We start from the raw sequence: 22,953 nt of genomic DNA, 5'->3' as shown, positions 1-22,953 counted from the left end.
TGTACAGTCACAATTACATTTGCAAACAACGTGTGGGAGCTGATACTTGTGTATAAATGTGCTTGGCAAGCTCCAGGGGAAGAAGTGGGTTTTATGTCGGTACATCTTTAAAATTGATTGTTTTCTCTACAGACGCTCTTAGTGAAATGAGTGGGAATTACTGCAACTGGAGTCCATTCCATTTCCGTACTTCCCACCTTGTAGAGCACAAGTATACTTTAGTCTACTGAGCAGTTTAGGAAAATCTATACCATTTCTGTTTCTATGCTTTTCACTTTTATATTGAGATATCTTCCTAATTGTATGCGACTACGCTCTACTGTACTCAACACCTTAGAATTAATAAGTCAAAATAATTACTAGATAAAAAAAATTATCAAAAATCTGATTTGAATTTTCCCTTTCTCTGTTCTTGGGTGCTTTAAATAAGGCTGGGAATTGAGAGGTGGGCAAAGCTAAGTGCATTTTCTAAGCTTGCACAGCCCATCTCTGATAGAGCTCTGACTTTAACCCAGGTCTCTCAAGTCACAGTTCAAAACCTGAGACAAAACTATCTTTCTTGCTGTTTTATAACTGACTTAACCCTTTAGAAACAGCTCTCTATATGAAACAAACATTCAGAAAACTTTGTTTTCTTTCACTATTCAAGATTATCTCATACCAGCTATACACTCACATTTTGTTCAATTAGGTACATCAACCTGACATCTAAGAAAAAGCCAAATGCCTTATTAAGGCAACACAGGAGCAGCCAAATAATAAACCAAAATAAACCAGATGGCAAAGCGCATGCATGTTTGATTACTGATGAAGGCAGAAAAAAACATACAATTGCCTCAAAACGTACCTTTAAAACTTGTAAACTGTTAGCACTTCCAGAAAGAGGAGAAATCCGCTTTGATGTCTCTCTCAGCTGAGGTGCAGATAATTCTGAATAGAGAGATTCAGAGTGGAAAAAAGTGGATTTCTCCTCTTTCTAGAAGTCAGTAAAATAAAAAACGTCGAGGTTAACACTTCAACCAAATATAGCCGCTTCTGAACGTCTTTGAAGCTAAACAGGCAGCTCAACATAGATAGGAGGGAAAACAGAGGCATGCAGACGCAGTGTCTTGAATGAGGCCACTCAGCCGTGTAGCGCCAGGACTCGAAGCTAAGGCCGTCTGAGCTATACTCTGCCACCCTGCTTCAGAAAAGATCATATTGTAATTTTTTCCCTTCAAGTGTCGTCTCCAAATCATTGCCCTTCTATACCTTCTGATAGCTCGTGTTACCAAGGCGGCACTGTATTTCAGACTTACAGAATATTTCTGTTCACCATTGCAGAAGTGTCGACCGACGTTGAACCAGGGCCAGGGCCAGGCCCGGGGCCAGGCCCTCGTCCAACCCTTGGACCTGTCACTCCAGAGCTCTGCAAGCATGACATTGTTTTTGATGGAGTCGCACAGATTAGAGGAGAAATCTTTTTCTTCAAGGACAGGTAAGTGAGACACCTATCAGCTTACTGACGCGGTCTCGAGTGGAGGACTCTGTTAGACCTATTTGTCAAAACCTGGAAAGTTATGATCAGGCGCAACCTCTGCCCTTTCTTCTGTGGGCTCAGAGACAGCAAAGCGTCCTAATCAACGCCTATGGGAAGGAGATGACAAATTCTGCGTTTATGGTTAAATAAGGTGGAAAAGATTGTCTTTAATTAGGGAGAGGTGAGCTAGCTGACATAAACAATGATTATGGCCCAAATTCACCTTTTCTTACAGCTACACACAAAAACTTTTTTGAGATTTTGGAACGTTCAACTTCACTCATTGTTTTAGGCAGTTTTGTGCTGGTTTTTCACTTCTGGTTTCTGGCCTACACTGGGATTGCTCATGCCAAGATGCTATGACAACGACTGGGCTGGTGGTGATTCTGGCCAAAAATCAGAACAAGGAAATGCCAGAAACCTCACAAAAAAGCGCCTGCTTTCATGGTATTTTCAGCCCAATTTTACAGACTAGAGAGCCAAAGTTACCCCTGATGTCACTGTGCTGGCTTCTGTGGAGTCACACGAGAGCTGCAACCAGCTCAAAAGGGTCAAGTAGATGGGAGAAGCGTCCAAACTTCTAAATGTCTACTCAAAACAGATCTAACCCCTGCATCTTTAGAGGTTTACCCATCTGTAACATTAATCACAAAATTAGTGATGGAAGAGATGCATTAGTTAGTCTATTCTCTGCCAAAGAAGGATTCATTCCCTATAAAATACTTCCGGATGCCTTTTACAGCATACACACAAGGACTGTAATTCAGCAATGGAAATGTCATCATTTGCAGCGGAGTAGAGTTCTGGAGGCACTGCCCTTCCGGATTTCATTCTCTATAGTCTGCACTTATTCTACAGGCTGGTGCAAGCTTCAAAGCCAACTGCAGGAAAATTGGACAAAAATTCCAATAGCCAATTCTAATAGCAATTTCTAAAAGACTCCCCCAAAAGTAATACATCCAAAGCTAGTGGTAATAACCCCAAATATCTGTTCCACCATGGAGCAAAACTGCAGTGCAGGCATTACGATGGCTTGTCTGGTCTGCAGAGGGTCTGTTTGTTTTCCGTGTCCATAAGGACACAGTTATGGACATTTCTGAATACCATCTTGTCCCCAACTGGTTTAGTCTGGCATGAGTTTAAAATAATTCAATAATAGCATCAGGTGACGCAAGGCTGCTGCACTGACACCTCAAGGACACAGGTGGTTAGGACAGGCTCCATGCATGCAAGGGCTCCAAGGCAGCCAGCCCAAACAGCGTTTTTGGTGCAAGGGTGGAGACTGCCCCGACAAAACGAGGAGGCTGCACAGCTGTGGCTCCTGTTGCTGCTGCCAGGGCCTGTATTACCCAGTAGTTGCTCAGTAACGAAGAGCATCTCCTGATGCGCTTGGTAGCACCATAGACACTACAGCTCTTTTCTCCCCTTGCCATAAATCAATGCCCAACTTCATATCTTTTTCCTCCATTACCCTGAACATTCCCAATGGAGATGAAGATCTGGGACAACTGCGTGTGCCCACATCAAACGCTATGTCCTAACATGTAGCAACATTTACAAGCAACTGAGGCTGAGAAAGTACCAAAACTCACCGTTCACTGCTCCTCACCACGTGTCCGAGCTGAAACTTAAAGCCAGCAGGAACTGACAAACGTGGCCCCCTCACAAAACGCCCTTTCTGAAACCAGCAGTTTAACAGTTACTAGCATCTGCAGGTGGTGTAATGTCCAGCCATCTCCTCCAGATCTTACATTTCCATCCGGAAGATGTGAAGGATTTATTACTATGCTGCACTGTTTAATTCCACCCACTGGCTTTTCACAATGAAAAGTCCGGGGCAGGTATGGGTAACTTTACAGTCCCTGGTATACAGCAGTTCCTTGGATACAATTACTTCTGGTTCCTGTCTATGTGACACCCAGACAACGTGCTTTGGGTTTGCAATTTGACTTAATCTTTATTGCAGACATTGTGTTCTAGCAATGGAAAAAACTGTGATTAAAACGTCCTGGTTATAAGAATATCATGTTCCCCGTTTCTATTACGGCTGCTAAGGGCAAAAAGGCTGCATTAAACACGTCTGTGTGGGGACACCTGTGATACCTCTTGTGCTATCCCTCTCAGCCCCAGCAGCAGGCTAGGACTCCCTATAATCCAGTGATCCATAATGGCAAAAAAGAGCCCTTTTTTGGGCAAGAAACGGCCCCACTGTACCTGCAGCCCGGCATTACAGAAAGCCGACGCTGGACCGTGCCACCAGGGAGCTGCCCAGAGCCGGCCCCAGGCACCGGCCCGGGCAGGTGGCCAAAGCAGGGTCTGCACTGCTGCCACCCCGGGCCGCCGAGAGCCGAAGCCTTCGCTCTGGCTCCGTGCCTCAAAATAGTCTCACAGCAGTGAAACCACCGTGCTGGTTTCACACGCAGTGTTCGCAGCATCCTGCCTGTCTGCTGCTCAGCTGCGGGCTTTGCTCGTCTGCCAGACGGCCACCCGGCTTCTGCCTCCCCGGGCTGGCAGTCCCGTAGGGCCGGATGCACCAAGGCACGATGCTGCAGCTGTTCCTAACCCAGGACAGCACTTCACCGTCTTCTGCAGTCAGGACCAACTCAAAGCACTGCACACTCAGACACAGCTGGTCAAGGACCGACGTAAACACCAGAACAATCTGTTCCAACTGACTCATGCTTTACGCTAACGTTCGGCAAAAGCGGACAACAGTTATTTGTTTTGCTTTGGAATTAATTTGCCTACAAGTCTCTCGACTTTCCAAATACCAGGGAAGCAACGCTATGACTCACTACTGATATTAAAAAACCCAAAATGTCTATCATGTGTTGTGTGACTTCTGTGGCTCATCTGCCTTAATAACAAAAACGACCACGGCACCCAAACGTCACATTACACCGGCGTGAGGAACAAGCAGCAAAACCGAGGTCAGACCAGAGGAATTCCCTCCAAAAAGGATTCTCCTCTCCCCCCTCAAATCACACCCCGAACCAAGGAAATAAAAAGGGAAATCCTGTAGGTGCTATGAGCCATAGAGAACAGTCAAGGCTAAAAGCTTATTTTGTTCTTAACGGGAATACAAATCTAAACTTCTGAAGTTTCCCAGGAAATTAAAATAAATTAAAGACCCAACAACACTGATTTGGTCCCTTTAAATAACTGCATTTGTCAGTGTTGGAAAATCTTCATTATATTAAGACATAATCTGAAATCCTGACTGTAATGAAGAATGAAATCTGTCTGGACATGTAATATAAAATTTAACCTGACTTAAAACATTAAAATTTTCAAAGTGAAAAAGAAAACCAAAATAACTAAATTCAGCATTTCCTCAAGACAATGAGCAGAAAGCAAAATATCCCCTACACCATTCTGAAACAAAAGAAAATTCAGTTTTGACAAAATTTCCCATTTCAAAAGAAGACCTCACTATCACAGTAAGTCTCATGAAATGTGTGCTTTCATACAAGACCTGCTTCAACTCTCTGTCGGCTCTGGAGAATTTGGAGTCCAAATAGACAGTAATGATCAGCGCTGATTCATCGATATGTCAGATCCAAATTTGATCAAGAGCTACTTTTATTAATGTAGTGTTAGAGACATTTGTTATATGGATTTCCATACCATATTGGAATATTCCATTTCATACCATATTGGATCCATTTTTGTGTCTAAAAAGACATGCATGAAATACATTTTATCATTACCTTTTACAGCCTTTTTATATATATTTAAACACTGATATGAGTAAGAGTAATTAGCTAAATGCATTATTCTTTGCCTCCTTTTAATATGAAAACTAATAAGATATGATCATAGACATTTTTGTACATGTTAAAAATACATACATGTATGCAAAATGAGAATGAGTTAATATATTACTAGCTTAGCTATGAGTACCATAAGTCAAGTTAAATAAATATTCATTTTTAATTAAAAAACACAAAAATAATGCATTTCACCAGTTGCACTGGCAAACAAATACTACAGACTATAATAACTGATTATGTTGCAAATAATTATACTTGCAAATGTATTTCAGAGTGTTTCATATGTCCCAGTTAACTTTATTTGCTCACAGTTAAATTTCTGTTGATGATCATACAACAATTTATTAAATTAATTTAGCATCGATCTTCCAAAGTTTTAGGCAAAACCCAAATCCACTTTCGACTCCTGGGTTTCACAAGGGAATGATGAGTCTAGGTAGCAATGGGTAACAACTGTTTATACTTCTCAGAAAGTGAGATGCTAGTAGCATCTTCAGATGCGGCAACATGCAGGACTTAATGACTGAATAATATTAGTAAAAGCTGTTTGACCTGAGGCTTATTTAATAGCTACAGCTTGGTGAGAGAGAGATTCCACCACCTTGTTGGTTTTTCATTTTATGAAGTTGGCAAAACTTTTATTCTGTCAGGGAAGAAAGGTTCGTTGGTCTTGGCAGGAGGAAATAACAGTGCCATTTTTAATACCAAAAGCCCTCAGCACAAAGCTCTGCCATTTAAAGATAATTACATCTTTAAAAGCTTAAATCAAATGATGATTCTGCTTATACATAAAATAGCCAATAAATCACCCTTTGCATTTCTCTAATGAACATTTTTAGTGCTAGCCGTTCCTTTTACAGCTAAGCTCACTTCCAAGCTGTTTGATATGCTGTTAATAAATTTGAACTTTTAGTTGCTACAAGGGTAATTGCAAGAGCAATTCACAGAATGCAAATCTCTGCTTTTGTCAGACACCCATCCGTCTGCTCCAAAGGCAACGCCAGGAAACCTCTAATAGTTTAAATGCCTTGCAAATGGGTTTATTTGTATAATTGAAACACAGGATGCATTTCGCTCTGATGCAAGCAGCAGCACAAGCTCTAAAGCAATCAGCATCAGCAATTTTACCGGTGGTCCAGCACGCAGCACACTGGGCAACTGTTTCAGTAACATGCTTCTAAGTGAATGATTTGCCTATTCAGTCACCATGGGAAAACACTTATAAGTGCGTGCGTGCATGTGTGTGTACATGTGCATGTGGCCTTTGCCGGAAAGGCTGAGAAGCAGATGTGCTGGTGAATTAGTTCATTGCAAATCTTGTACAACTTTCTGTTTGGCTCAGATTCTTTTGGAGGACCGTGAACCCCCGGGGCAAACCCACCGGTCCTCTGCTGGTTGCTACCTTCTGGCCCGACCTGCCCGAGAAAATTGATGCCGTCTACGAGGCCCCTCAAGACGAGAAGGCTATATTTTTTGCAGGTATTGGTTTGATGCTTTAAAACGTACACAGTCATGTGCATAAATGCTACGTTCAAACTCAGCTCCTGGAAGCTGTGCCTGGGCCGGGGAAGTGCCTGCCCGAGAGCCGTATGGCCCAGGGGATACGGGTGGCAGATCCCAAACATCCCCCACGGGGGATTTTACAAAAAAGGCTAGATACGAAAGACTTTGAACAGCACTCAGTCTCTATTACACCAAAGGGTACTTAAAAACCTGGAAGGAGAAGTTCAGCAACAAGCAGAACTAGGCAAGACTCATTAGTTAAAACAAAAAGCAGCCCCAAACCAGCAGTGGAAGCTCGGTTTCCTTATTCAGCGCCGTTCTTCTCTGCTCTCCTCTCACCCTGAGCTATTCTCTCTGCACATGTTGCTTGAGAAGACGAGGTCTTTTTACCCCGTGCCTTTCCACGTCTTCTCTTTCGCCAAAGCCCGGCTGCTGCTCCAGCCGCGAGCACCCGGCGCGGGGCTCCCAGGAGGGGCTGCAGCGGGCGCCCGGGCTCGCTGGGTGCTGCTCCCAGGAGGCAGCTCCCCGTCCGCCCCACGCGCACATGTGCTTCGGCGCTACCGGCCAGATCGGCGGAGCTGGGAGGCTCTTTGCAGCAGCCGAGAAACGGAGCCAGCAAAACCTGGGCTCCAGTATACACCAAAAACATGACTAAACATCTCCAGCCATGTAAATGCCATATGGCTGCTGCTGCTGTACACTTTCTGTACAGGAGGGGAAAAAAAAGTAGTAATAATCTATCCCACATGTCTGAAAGGCTATTTTCCTTACTTTACAAGATAAAACAAAACAAGCTCTAAAAACCCTTTATTTCTGCCAGGTGAAAACACTAAATATTTCATTTACTATATATATATAAAATCCTAATGCATCTGCATCTCTCTCCCTCTCTGTCTCTCTCTCCCCCCTCTATTTTCCAGGAAAATATAACTAACCTGCTTTAAAAAAAATTAAAAATGAGAATTATCAATCAAAGACTGGTTGAAAGTAACCTGCAGCTCAACTATCCTAAAACACTTACTAGGGAGACCCACGCATTGCTCCTGGATGCTCAAACCAGGACCTTCGCAGGGCTCAAACGCTGCCCTTCACACCTTCCCCAGGTCAAACCCTCTGCTCACTGTCAGATCCAGCTGCCGCTGAAGCACCCGGAGCTCTCCTGGCACCCACAGTTACGGTGATACAGAACCGAAGAAACGTCCTGCCCTGAATGAACCTCCCCCGGCTTTCTGTGAGCCCGGGGGGGTGTTTACTAAGCAAATTACAACTCCACGTAAAGAGTGGACCTCTCCCACTAGTACCTGTGTGGAAGCACGTTAGAAAACGCTGTACAGCAAAGGCCAACAGAAGCAGGGACTCCGAGCACCAGCTTCCTAGTAACCGGTCAAGAATAGTCCTGAATAAAACTATGGCTATATAGAGAGGCTGAGCAGGACTTTCTGCATTTGACCTGCAGGTGCCCATGCATGGCTTATGACCATCTCCATCGCATAGAAAATTACCAATACTATTTGTTACATTTCTTGCAAGGAGCTGTACATTAGATGAAGACAGCCTCTGTCTCAAAAAGTTCACAAAAATAAATGAGACGGACAAGAAGCAGGAGAGGAAGCAAAAGCACGCAGAGGTGAAGCTATCTGCTGAGAGGCAGGCAGCAACTGGGAAATAAAACCAGTACTGTAATCGTAGTATACCTGCACTCCAACCCAGGGTTTCACTGACGGCAAAGTGCTAGAAAGCCTAGTAACACAACTAGCGTGATAAAAAGTCCCACAACAAAGTATAAAAGAAGGGATATTTCTCCATGTCCGATTAGTAACCCTAGCTGTGTTCCCTCCGCGCAGGAAACGAGTACTGGGTCTACTCGGCAAGCAACCTGGACCGGGGCTACCCAAAGAAGCTCAGCAGCCTGGGCCTCCCCCCCGACGTGCAACGCGTCGACGCGGCCTTCAACTGGGGCAGGAACAAGAGGACGTACATTTTTGCCGGAGACCGATACTGGAAGTAAGCTACGCTGCGGTGGTGGCGGCGCGCCGTTAGCCGAGCTCGCTCTAGGGCCGCCTGCCCACGCGGGGGGGGGGACAGGCAGGGGGTCGCATCCTCGGGCAGCCCAAACCGAGGGCTGCCAGCACAGCGCTGACAGCGGGCGAGACTGCTGAGCCCGACGGCATGGCTAGGAAAGCTCTTCAGACAACAGCACGAACCTGAGAAACCGGCTTGCCAGGGAGAGGAGACGCGCGTGCATCTCTCTGTGAGCTGCTCGCCATTAACAACTCCTCTCCCAAGCCCCACGTCCCCGCTCCTGCCCCCGCCAGCACCAGGTGCCCGGGGGACAGAGGTCCTCGCGGGCAGTGCGCAGTCGCTGATGGGGCATTTGAAGAAAAGGGCTGATGACCTCACACCGGAAGCCAAAACCCCACCAGCCGGCCTTTGAAATCCTTTTGCTAAGCCATGGGGCTTGAGGTGCTGCATGCAAAAGCCAACGCCAGCATCCGTGCCCACCGCCGCGCGCCGGGATTCCTCCCTGCAGCCGACGCACCAGTCGCCCATGTGCCTGTGTTACCAGTGCAGCAGGCTCCAAGGAGACCCGAGCAAATCGCAAGAAGTGCGTCCATTAGTACTTTGGGAAACCTTAGATTGATTAATTTCCATGGTCTCTACAGTCCTTCTCAAGTTTCCAGTCCATACTGAGTTTTGTTGCAAAGAAGTTCACAGCTGCATGCAAGCGTGCATCTGTGCCAAGGCTGCTGTCTGAAAGGCTGTACGAGAATCAAATACGATGCAACACAAGCAGCCAAGCTCACGTCACATTAAACCAACTCGTGCATCCCCATGGAGCCCAGAAGCCCTAATCAACACGAGCGCTGCCTGTGTTAGGACAATAGTCAGCACTTCCACCAAAAGCTTTATGCTTTAGATAGGCAAAGGCCTGTTTTATAAAAAGAGAAAAGGAAAAAGGCCCACAGGAATTCAGGAATCTTGTGACTTAGCTACAGCTATCCAGGACCCTCCGGCAGGGCTAGGTACTGAACTGCATTTCTCTTTTGTATTCCACACATTCGGAGTAATTTTCAAGACAACTGTGCTGCAATTGAGCTGGCAGATAACTTGCTACCAGAACATGTTCTGTACAGGAAGGATATTTGCCTCAGAGATGAGGAAGGAAGGTCTTTAAAATGCCTCAAGTCTATCAAGGTGGTAGGATTAAATATCCCACATTGCACCTAAGTGTAAAAAACATATATAAGAGAATTGCATGATCATAACTGGCAGGACGATTTGGCACAAAAGATCATCTTAAAATGCAGACCCATGCTTAGGTGCTCCAGTGAAGGGGGCCGAGCTGGCCCAGAAGCGAGGCACCAAGCCCCGGTTCGCCTCCAGAAGCCCCTGTCAGGAGCAGGGCTTCAGGCCAGGAGCACACACGTTAACGACAGGCTGAAAGTAGAACCGCTCATTAACTAACAATTTGGAAAAGAGTGAGAAAAAGAAAAAAAAGATCAGAATCACCAAACAGAAATTTAAAAGATTCTCCAAGCTTTTAGAGCCCCTTTGCAGAGACACACTTTATGAAGTATCAAGGAGGCATCAATATAATTGAGTCCATTTTATATGAACAGTCATTTCCTGTTATGATCAAATTGGATGAGCGTCTATTTTATATCCTCATGGCAGCGGTTTCCTGTAAGTAAATAAAATACCCTTTCACAAATTGCCAATTGATCATAATTTTCTTTCAGCTACTTTAAGGACAGCACTCTTTTCCATTATCTAAATATACACACACACACACACACATATATATATAAAGAACTTAAAACCTAAAGATTGTTATTCATATTTTTTTAATGTCATACTGTAGAGCTGATCTCGTTGAATGTCTTGAAGTAGTTTTAACGGTGATTTGCAATACTTCAGATTCCTATCAAAACCTACAGACCAGGAGCCAGCAAGCTGCCAGCCCCCTCTGCTCCAGCCACTGTTTGGATTAACTGTACTCTGGGGCCTCCAATTTATCTCTCCAATAATCACAGGGAGTGTTTTTATCAGCGTGCCTTATCGATTGCAGTCACTGCAGAATGCATAGTTTATTGTTAAGAAACCAAAGCAACTTTAAGCAATTTCTATCTGTTTAGAGAAGAAAGCAGTTGACAAATATCTGAGGAAAAAAGCGTGCGTGTTTAACACAGACATCACAACCCTTAAGTACGTGGCTGTTTCATTCTACCCAAGGGCTCTGCCACATGGAACCGGACAGTCACATGCCATAGTCCTTCCCACGCTGTTATCACACATACTTCATTTAAATGGACATTTTGGAAGCCTTCTCTTCTCCCTCGTTCCAGGCCCCAGCTATTTTAGTGCCATCCTAGCAGGACTGTTAAACAAAGTGAAGGTATGTGAGGGAGAAGAGGAGCTGGCTCAAATTCCACAGCTGAAGTTTTACAGATACACTGCAAAGTACTAGATTTTCTTTAAATATCCATAGGAAAAAAATAGATAATTACTTTAAATTTCTTACTAAGTTGATTTTGACCAACTTAGTGCTCATTTGCACCGGTGTAACTTTGGACACGACCCAAGTAGTTGCATACAGCAGTGAGGGAAAGGCGACGCAAGGCGCGCACAGATACGGATGAAGGGAAAGCAAGAACATGAGTGCCCCCCTCCAGGACGCCTGCCGGAGACCCCGCAAAGCCAGCTGTCCTGAAGAGGCGACGCTCGCGGTCACCGCGGCCCGCAGGCACGGTGGCGAAGGCTGGTGCACCCTGCGCGACTGGTCCGGGACCCCCTGGCCCCCTCCGGGGCACCCGCTCCGGCCCGCACAGCGGGGAAGGCAGGCCGCAGCCGCACCCCGGCCCTGCCTCTGCAGGCCAGCGCTTCCCTGCGGCCGGGGAGGGAGGGAGGGAGGCAGGACTGCGTGAAGATAACAGGGTTTGAGAATGAAACATCACAAAAAGGAGTATGTAATTTACTAGTAATCCATCTATTGTATCGGTTACAAGTCTAAAATGTCAAATAAGATCTGAAAAAGACAGCCATTTCACATTAAAATCTGACATCTTCAAATATTGGTTCCTGCCTGAAAACCTGTTACCTTCCCTGGAATTGTGTGTTTCGAATTTTAAGGCTGAACTTCTGAAAAATGTTTTTGCTTAGAAAGCATATTTTCAATTCAGCAGCAATTGTGTTTCTCGAAGTGAGAGAGGCAAAATATCACAGGGTTTTAAAGGAACTGGGAAACTAACAGAATGGAAAGAATATTACAATCTCTGCTATTTTATTTTCTGTTGAACTGTTTTATATAGCCACATCTGCTGAGGACTCCTTGAAAAAAATGTCACATCTTAACACTAAATACAGATTCATAATGCTGGGATATAATTTTCTTCAGGTACAATGAAGAGAAGAAGAAAATGGAGCTGGCATCCCCTAAATTCATCGCCGATTCTTGGAACGGAGTTCCAGATAACCTCGATGCTGTCCTGGGCCTCAGCGACAGTGGTAAGCTGCCGAGCTGGTGCAAGTCACTAACGAGCCCTCTGAAGCTTCCCAGCAGACAACTGCTGGAGACTCTAGTCTCTCCCGCTTAATGAGCAGGAGCCAAACCCTAATTCAGCTTTGCATACTGCCGGCTCAAACTTTTTTGTCTCTTTCTTTTCCCATTAAATATCAATTGATAAATATTCTACTAACCACAGATTTATCCTTTTAAAATGAAGCATTTAGGGAACACAATCTTTCCCAAATATTTCAGTCCAAGCAAATAATAATAGCTATTCCAATATCCCTTTCACAAAGCTCGTTTAATTTAAATTTGCTACCTTTCTTTATCATTTGCTTCCTTGACGTTAAACACTTCGGAAAAATTTACAAGGCAAGAAATGGCTTTTAGTAGCATTTTTCCTTTTCTTCTTGTTAACTTTTTGTAGGAAAAAAAAGCAAGTTAGTTTCATAAGGCTATATACCGTCTTGTGAAAGTGTCCTACTGCTTTCTGCTGCTGTGCTGTACAGGACTAGAAACCTGCTACACAGACGTTAGGCTGCTAAATATATGGAGGAGAGCAACAGATGACGAGTCACTTTGCTGTCTAGATGCCACTGAGGCCAAGATCTGGGTTTTGTTTGCTTTTCTGCTTTGGGCACAGGGAAAACCAGCCTCTCTTTTTAGCGTAGTTTGAGACGGTCACAGAAGTGGCTCCTGCCACACACAGCCCGATACACAGGCTCCTCTGCCACCAAACGGTGTGAGCGGGATGGTCCCTACGACTCGGAAGCTTCCCAGCCCCCTGACAGGTCTGTAGGTTCCCAACAGCCAGGATACGGCCCAGCACCGTTTCGGCATCATTCTGCCCCACCACGGCCAGAACTGCGACCACCTCCTGCCCGACAGGCACAAAGAGGTGGCACTTGCTCCTTTTCCCCCCCTTACCAGCTGCAGCTGAGGCCGTGGCACCTTCTCCTAAGCGCCCTCCCACTGCGCGCAGGCACGCAGAAGCGTCTGCGAGCACCGCTGACGTCAGGAAGCCCGCAGCGATTACGTTTTTGACATCAATTGCATCAGCAAATGTTTCTGCCCAGAAAATTCAGGCTTAGAAAATGGTAGAGGCTCCAGCTAAAACGAGACCTCTGTTCTCCAGAAAGGGACTCCTTATGTACCTTTTAAAAACTGTATCAACATTTCAGGAAATGCCTCTTCCAGTCCGCTAGGCTTAATGAAATCAAACGCACAGAGAAGTTTTGATTAAGCGTTACGCTGTCCGTTACCTGAGTATGTTTTTTAATTTACTTCACAGGCTACACCTACTTTTTCAAAGATCAGTACTATCTACAAATGGAAGACAAGAGTTTGAAGATCGTTAAAATTGGCAAGATAAATTCTGACTGGTTGGGCTGCTGAACTGTATGAGCTATTAATAACCAAATATTTACTTCTTTTGTTATATGCCTTATCTGTAATTAGAAATAGATCTGAATGCTAATTACTGGACCAGTCTGGTACTGGCACCAAAACATTAAGTACCAGTACTGTACACATCAGATAATTTAAGAGTGTCTGCCTCCTCAGTATACAAAAGATGTTTACGTATATATTCTGGTACAATTTTTCAGTTTTGTGCTAGTCATAGTAACGCTCGTAACAGAACACGCATCGTTCTTTGCTCCCCTGGTGCTTAAACGGAAACCTTTGGAGACTGGATCAGGCCCCTGTGTTATACACATCCCAAAGAGGCTCAAATGAGATGTACCAGCAGTGCACTTTGATTTTTTTTTTTTAATACAACTCTGTTATAAATAGGTGGTTTGTCTTGATGTTCTTCACCCCCTCGTGAGTTTGACCATTACTTCCATTTATTTACATAATAATACAGAAAGACTGTCAAAGGCACAGGTTGCCTCAGGATTTGATTTGTGTTGATGCATGATGGAATCATGGCAAGAAACTGTATTAAAGTATTGTTTTAAAGTACTTTTTATTTTAATACCTTAGTTAAATTTAGCAATTTGCTTCATGCACTTTGTTACTACTATATAACTTGTTTATATGGACAGAATGACTCAGATTTTTGAAGTCAATGCGTTATACATAAAAGTCAAGTATTATTGTTTAACTTGTCTTATCTTCCTGTTCTTTATAATATTGGGTTTTTGTTTGGTTAGATTTTTTGCTTATGCATTGGGCAACAGAAAAATGTTCTTTTCACAATCTGATGGAATGTTTCTCATTCAAACAAAGCAGAAAAGAATGTCCCACACACGAAGTGCCAACGAGACAAATAAAATCAAATGACACTGTCAACACTTCTCATGGCCCTGCTTCCTTCAATCATTCGCATTTAGAAATTCAGTAGCATGTTACAGTGAAATACCTGTGGAAAGACAATATCACCCCAGTATATAACTGCATATTGGATTTATTTAGAAACCTAGGTTAATTTTTCTGTTACCTCTAAAAACGGAACTGCACCAATTTATATCAAGCAGATGGTATGGCCCACAAGCTTCCATGAAGCCCACTGCCTTTGCAGAACAGTGTACATGCTTTTCTGTTATCCACATTTTTCTTCCTTATCACCAGGCTACCCCCCACAACACACACAGCCAGGATAGACACACAGGCACACATCTCCCACAGGGCTCTTAGTAACTCTGAGAAACAGAGAGGGAAAACGTTATGTCTACACATGAGGCGAGATGCCATTCTGCAAAGGAGCTCACCCAGCTTCATGAACAAGAAATGCTTTGTGAGACTCTGTAGACGGTGTCACACAATCCAGATCCTCCTCACTAAGTTCATCATTTTGAAAAACTGGCTATTAAGCAACTAATACCTGAACCAATGATCAGCTGATTTCTTCTTACATCTTCTACAACATCAAGTTTAATCTCAGTGCTTTCCTCTTCTAACCAGAGCTTTTTAAACCAGATATTTTGAAGAGATACCACTTCTGAAGTGGCTGCATTTGCCAAATAATCTTTCCACTGCGCACTATCCAGAGATAACTAAAAGCTTCCCAAAGTGGGAGTTATGAGGATTACAGAGGTGATTATTACCTGAATGAAGGAGTACTACTTTCACCTATGCCAAGAGAAGAGATTGACATCTCCTCCTGAGCATCCTCATTCTCTTCAGCAACCAGCACTTGCCCCTCCAAGCAGCCCTGCACTAGAGTCAGTGGGACAAGGCATGTGATCAGAGCAGTTATAATTGCCATATGTTGATACTGCAGTTTTTTCAGACACCTGGCAGCCTTCTCAGGTCTCCAGAAGCTAGTGAGCCATTGCAGGAATGCACAGTCTGTCCTGACTATAAACATCTTCCTAAACTTCTGCTGAATATACTCTGTAGCTTTAATGACAGCCAGGAGTTCCTGCCGTGTGTTGCAATGATTTCCCCCTAGAGAATTTAAGCTCTGTTTTAAGTAACCATCTTCAAGCAACTGTCCCCTGAAGAGCTCTGTGTTCTTGTGTTAATACTGCCCCAAACTGTATGCTCTAGCATCTGTATTTAATACGAAGAAGTGTTTTGAATCATGGTTATACCAGGAGGAACACTTGCAAGAGGCCTTTTCAGCTCTGAAATTGCTAAATCACATTCTACTGATGACTGAAATAGTTTCCTTTTCCTCTCCAACTTACGTATATGTTTTGCAACCCTGGCAATCTACCAGTATATTTTCTGTAATAATAAGACCATCATTCTACAAAATTTTGCACATCTGGTGGGTTTAAGGAGTTGTGCACAGCTTCTTGTTTTTGTCTTGTCACTGTAAATCCATTCCACAGTGGCTATGGTGCTGTCAGAAAACCAGAAATGAATTTTCTTTCCTTACAGCAACCCACACTTCTTTGGGTTCAGTTTCACACTGGCAGTCTTAAGCTCATCTCAGGCCATTTGTGCCTGCATCTGTGTCTGCTGATAAACTGTAACATTTCCTAGGTTATAGATCGGACTGGCTGGAGGGGTATACTGACCCTTCTCATTAACCTTTCAAATTCAACCAGTAAATGCCAAAAGTCACAACACTTGTCCTGTAAAAAGTTTGAGGTCTAATTCCACTTGCTGGTGGCCACCTTTAAAATTCACCGTAGGAACGTGGACACAACCTGCGCCACCGCCTTGGTGATACCCTGGCATCACCTAGTCGTGGTAATGCAGCAGAAACTACAATTTCTCCACTGCGTTTTCTGCAGTTAGGGATTCCACCCTTTTCCCTATGGGCAAAACCCAAGAAATACCTTTCCTCAGTGATTTTGTAGGGCTCCCTTCCCCTTCGTAATCCCCTTGCTTGGGCACTGCAGGACTGTTGGTGAAGCCACCACCCCTGCACGTTCCCCGGGCTCCTGGCTCGCTCCTTTGGGAGCATCCTGCTCTTCCTGCCCACGACGCTTCCCTAAAATATTTACAAAAATCAGTCAACATTTTCATCTTCCTCCACAGAGGAAGGAAAAAAAGCCTGAAGTTTAAACATTTTCCTCAAAGCCACATAAATCCCAGCATAAAACTACCAAACCCTTGCTTATCTTGCTCTGCCTCCATGGGGGTAAGTTAAAGTCAGGTTCACTTAGGACTTTTGGTGGCAGGATAGGGTTGCCCACATGCTGCACAGGGGCTTGTGGCAACATGGATAGAAACTCAGACACTCTTGCTCCCAGAGCTGTTTTTGTTAAAAATACATTTGCTGCCTGCTGGTCTGTCTTCATTTTACAAAGCAGCAGTTTCCCATAAATTTAAGCAATTGACATCAACTGTGCTGTTCTTTAAATCACAAGAAAGTAGTTCCTCTGGGCCCATTTTGGACAAGTTATTTCTACTTACAAACACAGACGTGCATGTTCTTCCCAGCAAAGATTGGGTGAATGGACGTCCCTCAGCTTTGGGAAGAGACTCCGCTAGCAGACGACCAGGCCTTGGGCCCCGGGGATCTCTGCATGTGCACCGATTTATTTCTACAAGGGGGAACACTCTGCTCCGACTGGTTATGTAGAAAGCAAATAAGAACTACGGTATCTCAAGATAGAGAACTGTAGTAAGGATAAAAACATGAAACCAGGACAAAACCCCACAACACCACCATCACCACCAGCAACGCAGAGGCTCCATCAGAAAAATGGCGCGGGGAGAGGCAGAACTGGAGCAGCCTCCACAGCGACACCAAGGCTCCCGCCTACCGGAGCCTCTCGAAGCGGCACAGGCTACTTATTACCGGCAACGTGTCCCCTTCTGGCACGGCCTTCGGAAAAGGAAGTGAGAACAAACATGGCGTCTTAGGGTAAATTGTCCAGTTCCGATATTTACACGCCAACGGCTCGGACGTCACGCACAGCCACCCGGGAAGCTACGCGCGTAGCTCCCCCGCCCCCCCGAGAGCGGCGGCAAGCCTGCACCTTGGGGGAACACGGGCCCAAATCCCACGGGCTTTTTCTCAAAAGATCTCCAATCAGTCTTTTCTTCACTGAGACAAAAGTTAAGAAACTAACGTAATAACAGAACTATATCATCTCATGAAGACGTAAGACAGAATGTTTATGACAGAAACCATTTTCTAGACATTTTCTAGGCACGCTGTTTATGGCAAGAGGGATAAACGCCTGTGCCACGCTACCAAAGGAAGCAAAAGATTGCCCATTTTTTGATGTCTTCAGTTCCCCGCTGGCTGCCTTTTTGGAGCATATCTTTCATTCAGACCCAGCATGGCTGGTGTTAATACAATGTAACTGGGAATAAATTCCTGGCCTGGGCTATGGGGGGACCGGACTAAGCGAGCCAAGGGTCTCCTCTAGCCTTGGAACGCCTTACACTATGAAATCAGTTTGTGTCAGTGTTAGAGGTGTATATACAACAGCTTTTCAAAATTATGTATTAAATACATGCCTGCAGGTGCACACACACAAACAGCTCCTGGCTAGGCTAAACTGTCTTATTTAATGTTAACATTAATGTTGATTAACATTCAATTAAAACATTCATGTGAAATAATAACCCATGTAGTGCATAGCACCTGTTTCTTCTCCCTTCTCCATCTAATAAGCCACATCCTGAGCAGCAAAAGACAACATGGTGCTGAAACCACGAGCAGTCTGCACAGGTTTCTTCCCTGGCAGCACAAGTAGAGGTAACAGGTGAGAATTTCCAGGTAACCAATGGGTCACTGGGTTTATTGCTGGAAAGACAAGTAGCTTCCCCAGAGCTGCTTAACAGGCGCCGGGAAGGCTGTACTCAGAGCGCCTGCTGACACAGTCTCTGCATCATGCTTCCACTTGGTTTTGCAACCCCCCAAATTCCTATTGTACTCCTAAAGTTGAGCTTCAGCCAACGTCAGCACAGCCACGTTCAGACTCTACCAGGCGACCAACAAGCTACTCCGAAAAAGCAAGACGGGAATAAGAGGCCACACGTCACTAGCGTCCCGCATGTCCCTCGCTAGCCCTGCTGCGGCCTGTCGGCACAAGGCACCGGAGGGTGACGGAACAGAAAGCTCGCAAGCCTTCAGCTGCGTTACTGCCCCGGGCTTTCTGCTGGGACGCCCCAGAGCGGCTCCCGAGTGACGAACTCGCTGCGCTGCTCAGGATTCACCAGCACTGCCAAAATAAACTCTACGTTCTAAGAGGATAATTGTTTTAATTTGCGTTAGCCTGGAGCTTGGCTGCCTGTCCCTGGAGTTACTTGGAGGTGGCCTCCGCCTCTAGAAGACAGAAATTCACAATATTAGGCTATCCAAGCAGGCTTTTTTTTTTCTCTCTCTCTCTCTAACCACTGCTTTAATCCTGGACTCCTCACAGCTTCATTGTGTCTTGCCTGCACCATTACTACAGCCATAATACTGTTGCCAGAAGGACTGAAGCTAGAAAGCAGCTTTGCATCCTGCATTTGGATGCTGGGCAAGGACGAAGACCCGTCATCTCCACTGCATGAAATTTCTTATCACCGCTAGCCAAGAAATTAGGAAATTTAACCACAGCTCTCCCATCCAGCGTCACACCACACAGTCAGCTGTGCCACGAAGACATCATTTCTTCTGTGGTTCCAGCTATAAAAGACGAGGCTGGCTACTGCCCTCTTCAACTCCCTTCCTTTGACTCACGCTGAACCGCACCGCAGGAGACCTTGCTGCTGAAACAAGGCACCGACTTTCATATTGGACAAACCAAGCTGAAGCAATTTACTGAGAGGCAAGTTTTACAAGCAGAAGAAAAATTCAGTCTGATTTCTCTCTGTGGTCAATGCATGGCCTAACCTATTCCTCTAAAAGGATAGAGTGTTTTCTCACTATGTGAGGACTCAGTAAGGCTCATTACATTCTCCTATCTTGCATTTTCATGCTTTGCATTTAGAAATCCACCTTTTCCAAGGCCACTGATAATTCTCTTGTTCAGCAGCTCAGAAGCATGAAGTAGGAGGACCTACCCTGAAAGTCCTTTTTCTGCAGTTCACCATGCAGTCAAAGAGGTTTTTGCACTAGGTCCTTTTAAAACCCTCAGTTACTTTGTAGCACTCCGTAGGACTTGTGCCCTTGATCCATTCCTACATTTGGATGGGTCGCTATGTATCGCTATGTCTCACCGTCTCAGTCCTCAACCTCTTGTACTATGTTTTATCACTGATCATGTGAGTATAATGTTGGCTTGGTTCAATGCCCAAACAGGTAAAATTTCAGTTCTTGTCATTCTCATGCAGTAGTTTTGAATTTAGGAACATCCTGCAGCTAAAGGGACTAAGGTTGCAATCCAGAGGTATGACAGCCACATAACGGACCTTCAGCTTTCAGGCTGTGCTTTAATCAGAAGGAAACAAGTCCTTTGAGGAAACACATTATATAGCAAAGCATTTGTGGCATTTACAGATTTTGCTTTGGTTTCACTGCACAAATATCCCCCTCTCTACTCTCCTGTTCTTTCAGCTGTTTCCCACACAACTAGCTAGACACTGGCACTAAAAAGAGAAGGTGGCAGGGAGAAGGAGATAGGCTGACACCTGCAAATCGAGTTCAAATCCACTTTACGAAACAAGACCACATCACTTCCACATGCGCCTGTCCGCATATACTCTTAATTTTTATATGCAAATTTTGTGCTATCAATGGAAAAATCTGGAAATATCAGGTGGCAGAAGTTGTAAAATGGATAGATTCTGTCCTTGAGCCCCTGTATTTCTCTAGTGAAATCAGGAAGCTGTAAATACAGCTTTTCCATGCCAAGCTCAGCCCCCCTTGGCTGTTAAATACATCTGCTACACACACCGTTCTTTTCTACTTTTAATTAGGAGTTCAGAAAAAGGGTTATATGTATTCCAGTTGGAGAGGCCATATAAGAGCTTTCATGACATGATACTTTATTTTTATCATTGGTTATACTAATAAATATTTATACTTATTTATGTATATTACATGTGTATAAAATATTATTGTATTACTGCATTAAGCAGCACTTCACAACTGGGAGTGGAAACTTCCTATGCAATACGCGGCAAACACGGATAACGAGATACGTATGTAAGACAGCAAGGCAGCAAAGGTTGGAGACATTTGCTCTACCTAGAGCATCAAGAAAATCTGTTACAGGCATAGCAAGTCAATAGTACATCAGGATTCAGGTTATATTTTCTAAAAAATTTAGAAGACAAAATCTGCAGACGGGCCTAAACTAGACTAAGGTGACCACCTTCTGCTTAACCCCGTGAAGCACTTTTTAAAAGGCCCGTCAGGGGCCTACCTGCATCTTCTGGCCACGTTGTTTTTGGCAGGTTGGATACACAACCACTCACACTGATGTGGTTGCGTTAAACTAAAGATGTCAAAATAAGGTTACTTAACACCCTTTTAAAAAACATTTACTCTCCAGGGTAAAGTGATGCTTATCACAATAGGGTCACGTCCTCAGCAAGGGATCTTCACTTTATCTACTATGAACCCAGCCCACCTCACAGATGACTTGGTGGCAACCACACTTTTCTGAAGAGAGCCAAGGATTTAATTAAGAAATCTCAGCAAATTTAAACCCTAAATCTAAAAAGCTGTCATACGAAAGTTACAAACAAGTCTCCAAAGATTTGGTAACTGCAGAGCATCACACCCCTAGCTGGGATGCGATTCTGCAGTTCTTTTCCAGGCAGGAACTGCCACTGACTTCCAAGGGTGAGGGCGCAGTGAAGAGCCGAGTGCCCGTGCGGCGTTTTGGCTCTGAAGAGGTGCGCCCCGCCCAGAGACAACGGCCTTAGGGAGATTCCAATAATGGCTAAGGAACATAGGCAGATTTTAGCTGAGAAGAATAAGATTTTTTTTGCCAGTAAATGAGTTCAGATTTAAAGCAATAGGAACATTTCATCATAACCCCTTTATCTGATCTCTCTCCAGTCATAGACATAACCATGCGCTCGTACACCAAGCCAATCCGAAAGACACTCGCACATGGCATTCTTATCAGATTACCTTCAGCACAATAAATGCAATTGATTTTTCCACTGTGTTAGCAATTCTTCACATTAAATTATTGAAAGCCACACTCACCAATACATCCAGAAAGCTATTAAATATGGATTGCTTATAATACTCTGAGATCTTTATTCTCCCATGAAATAAACACCACAGTGGATTCTACCCTGGTGAGGGCTCTCAGCGTGCTAAGGCTAGTAACAAAACTGTGCAAAGGCACTCCATCAGTTTTCATAAGGCAGGGCAAAACTGCAAACTTTCGTCCAGACAAAGCAGGAATCTTGCCTGGCAAACGTGACATCCCTCGGTGGTCTTGCTCTGTGGCAAGACTGCCTTTTTCCAGCCACGGCCTTCGCCAGTGCTCTCAGCTATTTGCACTGAATACATTGAAGACACAGCGCTACCAACAGTGCCAGCTAGACTGTTTGCACCCACTAAATGACTTCTGAGAATTTATTTGCACTAATTGACAGAATATGTGTCTCCAGCAGTGAAGCCTGGATTCAATTAGGGGGGAAAAAACCCACAACTGGATTCAGGGCTGTGAAAGGTTCCTGCAACACAGGCAAGAATATTCCTAAAATTAAAGGTTTTGTGGAATCTGCAACCTCACAGGGACTCTGTGTGTGGAAAATGAAAGTATGTCTTATTAAATAATTCTAGTCTTTGAAAAGTTTTGCTCTGTAAATACTAGCCATGTAAAACTGGATGTAGTCTCTGAAAGTTAAAACTAACATCATAATAAATACTGCTAAAATACATTGCATTTCTAGGGCACACTGGCAACTTTTAGTGCTCCTGAGAAAACTGTGTCTCTATTCAAAGGTTGTTACACTCGAGCATTGAAGTCCTACCTTCACAGGGAATTTTTCTTTTCTTTTGAAGTGAAGTGGTCTAGAGTCAAGGCAACACATTCTTTTTCACCCTTTTAAACCTCACAAGTAAACACCAAGATTAATTCACCTTTCTCATCTCCTTTTGGAATATTTCATTCCTCCTCATTAGTATTTCAATCTCAGCTGGCAAAGGCTGTGCTCTGTGGAGTCTGAAGAGCTTTGGGACACGCATGTTACAGCACCCATTTACGTGCTCATTTTTGAAATTACCTTCAGCTTTTTTTCCCATGTGTTGAACTGGCTCTAGTTTCTCTACTCAAAAAATTAAAGATAATGATTCATACCTTCTCTTTAAGCATATTATGAATGCTAACTCAATACTTTGCTCT

At 44.3% G+C, this 22,953-nt stretch overlaps 1 protein-coding gene and 1 long non-coding RNA gene across 2 annotated transcripts in view; one reads left to right on the top strand and one right to left on the bottom strand.

Moving 5' to 3' along the window:
• The window catches only part of MMP2 (matrix metallopeptidase 2), a 35,857-nt gene extending 21,261 nt beyond the window's left edge, over window positions 1-14,596 (top strand). Inside the window, exons 9-13 of the mRNA XM_026102067.2 lie at window positions 1,324-1,477; window positions 6,635-6,771; window positions 8,640-8,799; window positions 12,191-12,300; window positions 13,593-14,596. Of these exons, the coding sequence (XP_025957852.1) occupies window positions 1,324-1,477; window positions 6,635-6,771; window positions 8,640-8,799; window positions 12,191-12,300; window positions 13,593-13,696 (665 nt within the window). The 3' untranslated portion in view covers window positions 13,697-14,596. The remainder of the gene's footprint in view (window positions 1-1,323; window positions 1,478-6,634; window positions 6,772-8,639; window positions 8,800-12,190; window positions 12,301-13,592) is intronic.
• Window positions 1-22,953, bottom strand: part of LOC112984390 (uncharacterized) — a 591,798-nt gene that overhangs the window by 543,551 nt on the left and 25,294 nt on the right. The gene's annotated exons all lie outside the window — the stretch shown is intronic.

This window comes from Dromaius novaehollandiae, chromosome 13 (genome assembly GCF_036370855.1).
Source record: "Dromaius novaehollandiae isolate bDroNov1 chromosome 13, bDroNov1.hap1, whole genome shotgun sequence".
Taxonomy (NCBI): Eukaryota; Metazoa; Chordata; class Aves; order Casuariiformes; family Dromaiidae; genus Dromaius; species Dromaius novaehollandiae.
The sequence above is the reverse complement of the archived record's forward strand: the minus strand, read 5'-3'. Positions and strand labels throughout refer to the sequence as shown.